The sequence below is a fragment of the Macadamia integrifolia genome, chromosome 7 (genome assembly GCF_013358625.1).
Source record: "Macadamia integrifolia cultivar HAES 741 chromosome 7, SCU_Mint_v3, whole genome shotgun sequence".
Classification (NCBI taxonomy): domain Eukaryota; kingdom Viridiplantae; phylum Streptophyta; class Magnoliopsida; order Proteales; family Proteaceae; genus Macadamia; species Macadamia integrifolia.
Window position 1 is genome coordinate 5,325,425 of NC_056563.1, and position 7,933 is coordinate 5,333,357.

General features: G+C 37.7%; 1 protein-coding gene across 3 annotated transcripts; it reads left to right on the plus strand.

Moving 5' to 3' along the window:
- The first annotated feature begins 586 nt into the window (after positions 1-586).
- LOC122083629 (probable phospholipid hydroperoxide glutathione peroxidase) lies at positions 587-6,768 on the plus strand. Of its 3 annotated transcripts, none has more exons than XR_006141688.1 (7): positions 587-1,022; positions 1,427-1,503; positions 1,766-1,827; positions 2,889-3,007; positions 3,135-3,302; positions 5,715-5,850; positions 6,275-6,768. XR_006141688.1 is itself a non-coding variant. In XM_042651497.1 (6 exons), the coding sequence occupies exons 1-6, from the start codon at positions 744-746 to the stop codon at positions 5,742-5,744; spliced, it is 735 nt and encodes a 244-aa protein (XP_042507431.1). In that variant the 5' UTR covers positions 587-743; the 3' UTR covers positions 5,745-5,908. The 3 variants fall into 3 exon arrangements, 1 of the variants encoding a protein (XP_042507431.1); XR_006141689.1 differs by having other exon boundaries at positions 6,354-6,768; XM_042651497.1 differs by lacking the exon at positions 6,275-6,768 and having other exon boundaries at positions 5,715-5,908.
- Positions 6,769-7,933: the final 1,165 nt, after the last annotated feature.

A 7,933-nucleotide genomic window follows, 5' to 3' on the forward strand; every position in this document is an offset into this window, starting at 1 on the left:
GGTAACCATGAGTTTTTTTCCTAATACTCAGAATAAATTATTTTCTGTCAAAAAAAAAAAAAAGAGTGATAAAGCTTGACGATATAATCTCATTGCCTCTTTGATTTTACATTCCTTTCCTTTTCATTGTACTACAATCTAATGCCATGATCCTACATTAACTTGTAAATCTTTTCTTGCCTTTTAAATTATTAAAATATAAATAAAAAAAAGAACAATAAAATAATGATTTTAAATTCCTTATGCAGCTATTTGTTTTTTATCCAACTTTTCTTGAATGTTCCTTCCAAAATTTCCTGATATAATGAATGCATTTCCCCGAAAGTTTAGTACATGGATGCAATTTATTTTCATTTATTTTTTTTTTTTTAAATGCAAATAAAAATAAGTTGATGTTAATATCAGGATTAGGATCTCTGTCACGCGATATGGTGTGTAGCACAATGGCTGACAACCCTCTATTTGGGTTTTTGTGTAAACCCATAGTACAATCTACCGAAAAAAAAAAAAAGTAGACCCATAGTACAGTTTAAAAATCGGATAAAAAATCTTTCGAATTGGCCAATTAGAGAGAGAGAGATAGTTAGGAGAAACAAAGCAAAGACCATCATTTCTTAGCTCTCAGGTCGTCTCGCAGTAACTGAGGAGGCCACGTGGATACGTAACTTCCACTCATCAGAGGTTCAAAACCCTAATAATTCTTGCAGAACTGATTCACTGCAAATCTCCTAATCAAGAACAGAATGGCTTCTTTGGGATTCTCTAACCTCATCTCTGCTATGGCATCTTCACGGAATTCATTTCAAACCAAAATAAGCCCTTCATGGACCTCTTCTCCAACCATGACTTTCCTTAACTTCTCTCTGAAAAACCCCTTGGGGCTTAAGTCTTCCTTTGTAAATCATGGCTTCTTCTTGCAATCTTTGCAGTTTCCTGATGCCATCTTGAAGTCGCAGAGGACAGCAGGTATTGTTTACGCAAGAGCAGCAACGGAAAAGAGTATCCATGATTTCACTGTCAAGGTATGAATTTTTCTGTTATTGCTTATTATGGGCATGATTTATTCGGGTTGAAGTGGATTGGAAAAATCTCTTCTTTCTAAGTTGTAATTGAAGAAATGAAATTGTGCACATTCATTGGTTAGGAGATCAGGTCACGAAAATGAACTCCAAAATTTTGATTTAAGTGAGGAAACAATGTGCAGCTATAAGAATTAAGATTGAATTTATTTATTTGGAAATTAATTTTAATTAGAAATCATGCTGTCGTCCCAGAGTAATATGCTAGGATCCTTCCTAGCTCCTTAGTGAGGACTCTGTTTCCTTTAACATTTTGTTTTCTAATATAGATTGGGAAAAGAATTTCCAGTAAAGAATCATGTGTGTACGTGGTTAATTCCCATTAAAGATGATGCGCTTTGATGCAGGATATTGATGGGAAGGATGTTTCTCTCAGCAAATTCAAGGGAAAGGTTCTCTTGATTGTCAATGTGGCTTCAAAATGGTAACCCTTCCATTGGGGATTTTTTTTTTTTTTTTGGGGGGGGGGGGGGGGTGGAATGGTGGGGGTTTTGAGGGGTGGGTTATTGTGTGCCGAAAGAGTACTCCATTTTTACTGAGCTCAAATTGACCGCTGACTGTTCCTTTTTGACTTGTAATGAGCTTACTTTGGTAGATCTAATCTCACCTCTTAATAATATTTTTTTATGTCTACATTAATAAACTTATCTCTTTTCTTACCAAAGGGCTTTGTTTTTTAATCTCAGCGGTCTGACAACATCGAATTACATGGAACTCTCCCACCTCTATGAGAAGTACAAAACTCAAGGTGAGTTAGAACTGTTTGAAACTTGAGACTGCATGCTATGACCTCTCTTCCATCATTGTCTCAATTGGTGGTTTTAGCATATTATGTTGTGTTGTTCTGTACTTAGGCCAAAGATTTGTTGTGTTGTTCTGTACTTAGGCCAAAGATTTATGTCATTTTCCTACAAAGTTTGGCTTTCTCACCAATATGATCATAATGGTTAAATGCCTCTACTCCATTCCAATCTTTGTCCTGTTTATATTCCTTTCTTCTGCTCCAAAAAAGCCATATGACTTACACCCTTTTGAACCAGCTGATGCCTCAAGTTTTATTGGAGGACTTGCAGGATGCTTATGGTTGATGTAGATGATTCTGACATCTGACATTTTTTTCATCTTGAGGAATGACCTCAGTTAACAAGTCATGGCCTTCTCTCTGTCTCTCAATCAAAATGTAGTAATCAATGGTACGTTCTGCAAAACTACAGCTAAGACCATGGCTTCTCTGACACAAAGCATTCTTTATAACTTCCCAACATCAGGGGAGTTATGGGAGGTTACAACTCCCGTCCATGAACCTTCAGAACTGTTTGCTGATGTGGCAAATGAGCCTCATCAACCAACAGTTTTGGCTTCATCAGAACTTTCCATTCTGTAGGATTTTAAGGATTTTCATCCACCCATAGGAATGTTAGTAAATGATTTTTGTGTCAATAGACCTTTAGTTAGGATCAGTGGATGTAGGAGATGAAACTAATTAAAGAGTTAGTATCAGTAGATCCAACATGCTAGCTAACCAAATGTAGGAGATGAAATTAATAAACATTTGTGGTGGTTATATACAATTTGCCACGTATTATAAATTTATAATTTGTAATCCAGCTAATTTGAAAGTATCTTTAGCAATAAGAGCGATCTATTTAAGAGGATTAGAAATAAGTATTGCATATGATTTAATGGTCGTACATACATGCATCTTACAAACTTATTTTTTGTGGTCCTTTCTTTAAAATCACATTGTATTCTAATTTCTATTTTTACTATTCACTTAATGTTTGACATCTTAACTGTTGTTTATGGAAGGAGTTGAGATTCTGGCTTTTCCATGCAATCAGTTTGGGGGTCAAGAGCCTGGTTCAAATACCGAAATCAAGCAGTTTGCGTGTACAAGATTTAAAGCAGAATTCCCAATTTTTGATAAGGTTTATCAATAGCCCTCTACCCCCCCCCCCCAACCCATCCAAAACACACACACACGAAGCACAAGTTCGAGCAAATGCACAGCCATGTATAGATTATATATCAGGGCTAAGACTTGCTGTTTACTAGGTTGATGTGAACGGGCCAAGTACAGCCCCTGTCTATCAGTTCCTGAAGTCAAGTGCAGGAGGTTTTCTGGGTGACCTGATCAAGTGGAACTTTGAGAAGTTTTTGGTAGACAAAAATGGTAAGGTTGTGGAAAGATATCCTCCAACGACATCACCCTTCCAGATTGAGGTATGTTTGCTTCATCCCTGATTCCACCTTACAGATTTTTTTAAGTTCTTGATCCCTATCTGCCTCCTGAAATCTTGGATTTTTTTCATGTAAAAAATATCACCTGACAGTATAGGACTGGTTGAATGTATTTATGAAGTTATTTGACACCATTACAATATGTACAGAAAAGTAGATAATGCAACCTTGGGTTCCAAAACCCTAATTTAGGTTGCTATGGGCCTGCCAAAGTGAATTAAACTCAATCAGCTCTATTCAAAGTCATACTTGTTACTAGTCCTAAGCCATGCATGTCTTTCCTCGCATCTTCTTCTAGAGTCATATTACGCCTAATCCTGGCTCTTCTAGCTCCTTTAATCTAAATCAGATCACCCTGTACTGGAGCATTCAAAGGCCTCCATTGTACATGTCCATGTCATCTCAAACGACTTTCTTGCAACTTATCATGTATCGGAGCAACGCCTAAATTAGCTCTGATTTGTTCATTCCTTATCTTATCCTTTCTAGTTTTACCGCTCATCCATCTCAACGTTCTCATTTCTGCTACACTAGGTTTATCTATATGTTGTTTTCTTCACTGCTCAACATTCATCTCCATAATAAAAGATTAATTTTCCTAAATATGCTTACTTGACCTAAATCCAGGTCTGGACTTGGTTTCCTTTGGTGTGGGCTTCCAGATTGGGCCATGGCGGTCCAACCAAGCATATGCTACTGCATTAGTAGCACTGTTCATAAATAAGATGGATTATAATGTAGAATCCAACTAGCTTGGAGATTCAAATACTATATATCACTTGGCCATGGTGTCTAAATGAGGTAATGAAGTGGAGCCAAAATACATCACTTCGCTTATGTTTGTGGTTGAATAGGAGAAGTAAATTACCAACGAAGCTGAAGATGCTTTGATGTTTACCATTCTGTGGTGAAAAAGAATACCATTATCTGCAGCTTAGGTTCTATTTCCCTGGGAAGGGGAGTGCACAATAGAGCTCCAATTGTTAACTTTTAGGATATACCTTGAAGGATAACTACACTGTACATGAAGTATAAAAAGGATGTTTAAGTTCCCAAGCAACACTAAAATAATTTGTCTCTGTATCATAGTTGTGAGTTTTGAAGGGGTGATTAGAGAAGTGAATTAATCAATGATTAATAGCATCAACCAATTTTGACCAGCGGTGGTTCTGATGAACCAACTCTTCTGAAGGAGGGGATTTTTAAGAGAGGAGAGAGGGGGGGGGGGGGCTTAAGGATTTCCCAGAATTCTTTATTCAAAATTTGGGTGTTGTGTGAAAAAAGAAAAAAAAAAAAGCTCAGCATACTTGAGTGGAAAACATGGGACAGGATGTGTATTCAAAATGGCCAGCAGGAGTATAGAAATGTTCACTGATGAGTAGAATATAAGTTCTCATAGAGTTGACATTTTACGCCCTCCCCAAAACCCGCAGAAAAATGTTATAAATTCTAGTACTTAGCCACTTATGTTATCATTAAGATTTCCTTCAATACTCCACCAGTGCTTTCATGCTGCTGGTCCCAAGCTCAGATAAAAGGAGAAGGGTTGGTACATAAGGTCGGCAGCTAGCATTGTGAAGACCTTGGCCAAACGTTTGGTGTGGACCTTTTTGTGGGTTTTCGTTGTTTCTTTTACTAGCGTTTTTGTTTTTGTCTAAATATATATTTTAGATAATTGAGTTATCCATTAGATTGTCATAAGAAGACAGGCATATCAGTCTGCAAAGTAAGAACTTCCAACCAGGTTTGTGTGGTTTCATCAAAGCTGAGACCTCAATGATGAACCTGAATTGATCCATGGAAGAGTAACATTCAGGCAAACTAATATTCATGTTGAATCTATACAACATATCAATTTTCAAAGTCCCCTTTGATCAAGGTAGTAGTTCGAGATGAAGTAGAACTCTTCTAGTATCCCATGAGTTTTAGTGTACCCATGGAGTTCGGGGTATTTAGAATGCATGATGCTGGTTCCCTTTGCGTCCCCGCTTTCAAAGGGAAGGAGAATGCACTGGAACTTTTTTGATGTTTTGTTTGGGGTGTAAATACTGATTTTCAGGTTCTGTTGACCAAAATACCACTAGATGCTTTTCCCTTTCCTGTGAAAATGGTATGCAAAGGTTCTCTCTACATTAAACATTCCAGATAATCCACTTAAATGTACATATGATCTCAAGGGCACATATTGGCAAAGGGAGCTCCTTTTTAATCACTTGGTTTAAGCCAAAGACATGTAATCAGTTTTTCTTTATGTTTGAGCATGTACCATTTGGTCAAAGATATTGTGCTGTGATGTACTTGTACAAATTGGGCTTTTGGTACTTAGATTGCGTGTTCTTTTCAGGAATTATGTTATTGCTTTCACTCATCTCTCTTGAATTTTAATGGTTGCAGAAAGACATCCAAAAGCTTCTTGCGGCGTGAATCTTCTACATCAAACATATATTACAGCAGAGTACTTGTGAAGCACAGATACTAGAGGATTAATACAAGTGTACAGAATATTCAGTTTGTGCCGAAGATACATGTGGTATAAATTATGGATATTGTTTGGTAGAGTTTTTGAAATTTATGCTTTTCAATCTTAAGAGCAATTGTTGTTCCTATCTTCCAACATTCACCAGATGTGAAATATCTGGGTTGAAATCGTCTGCAATTCCGATCTTGTACAATTCCGTGCAATACCACCTTCGAGCGGTAACACGTGTATTGATACCAATACAATAGTCCAGATCTGGTGTAACTAATAAAACATTAAATCAGTGAAGAGGCATTTAAATCAGATCTGGACCATTGCATTGGTATCAATACACGTGTTACCCCCTGAAGGTGGTATTTCACGGAATTGTACGAGATCAGAATTACAGACGATTTTTTTCCGAAATATCTACTCCGGGCGATGTTGGTAAACCCCCACTTTGATCATATTTTTACACATCCATTTACTTTCACAGGAACTTTTATTCCCTCTTCTTCTAAATGGCTGCTCTCAAACATTGAATATAAGATTAAAATAGATGTGGTTTTCTTCAGCCGCTGTTTCTCTCCCTTGATCGAGGGATCGGATCGTGTGCAGAAGGTATTGCGGAACAGTGGGCGCATTATTGACCTCATATAATAAAGGGGCAAAGTATTTATGATCCTAGATAGTTGTACTTTTCCTTCACCGATGGTGTAGTTGTAACTCCATGAGGAATGCTTTCTATGCATACAGTAGTAGGAAGCTTCCACGTCCTAGACTAGATTGCCAAAATTAATTGGGATTTGTTGTTTAGCTTGGCAACATAGACACGGGTTGCCACATTTCTACCTGTATTTATTTTGAGGGAAGCCTCAAAATAGTTCTTCGAACCACTAAATGGGGTATGCTAGTACCTTTTGTATTTATCTCTCTACTTGTTACATGAAATCTTTGCTATCTTCCAATGTATTATATCATTTTGTTGCACCTCTTTGGTATGCTCATTAACCCACTTACTCAGAGAATCCTCTCTCGTCTCTTCAGAGACATCCGGAACATCACCCTCTCAACCAACCCGTTCATTCCCTTGGGTACTTAACTTGATTAGAAATCCCCACATCCATTAAGCAGGTTGAATTTTCTCAAGCTGTGTTTGATAGCCAAAGGAAGAAAAGAAAAAAGAATCTAGAAGAGAAAAGAAATATTTAAAAATGCTTGGGTGCCCAAAGAAAAAGTCTTTTTTAATTGCCTCTAGACATCATATCCAGAAACCGGAGTTTTCCTCCCCAGGCGACGAAGCAGAACAACCAGCAGCAGCATGGTGAAGGCCTGAAGGGTAGCAAAACAATCGTTACTACCATGTTTCAAGATGTAAGCCAACACCTCAATACTTCCAAACATGGCAGCAGACATGGTTCCAAACATAGCAGCAGACATGGGAGGAGTTCATCTCTTTATACACCATTTTCTTTGATCCAATCCGGGTTCCATGCCAAAAGCTGGTCTCATTGATGTGAGGGCCTTCTTCTTCCACACTCAGGCCGCCGCTTCAAGCAAGATTGAAATCGAACAACCATACAAAAACCCACCGTTTTGCCTCTCAGATTCTTCTCCCTCCATAACAAACTTTAAATAGTTTATACAATCATATTAACTAATGAATACAGAAGTTCAATTCTTAGGTTTGAAAATTCACTTCCTTTTCTTTTCCCTTCAATTTCACTTGCAACCAAACATAGGCTCAGGGATTCCAACTCAGAAAAGTACAGTTCAAGCAAAGGGAGGATAGAGAGACCTCCATGGATCGTTCCTAGGTCATCGGTCCAAAGGACTTTGACTTCATTGATCTTTGCATTCCCACTGTCTTGCAATCCCAGTCCCCGAAATTAGCCCCAAAGCATCACGCAATGGATGTGTTGGGTGGTTCAAAAGTCTCTCTTCCTCCTGCTCCTGCTGCTGTTGGAATTGTGTTCATCTCTGCCTGTTCAAATAGCTACAATCAAAGGTATTAAAAGAGTACTACTCTGTAATTTATTTCCGCTGCTCTTGTTTCTACATTTCAATTCATTTGAATTCTACACTCGTTGAATCAAAACCCAAACCCTCAACTTCCAGAAGTTTTTTTTTTTTTTTTTTTTTGTTTCTCATTCAT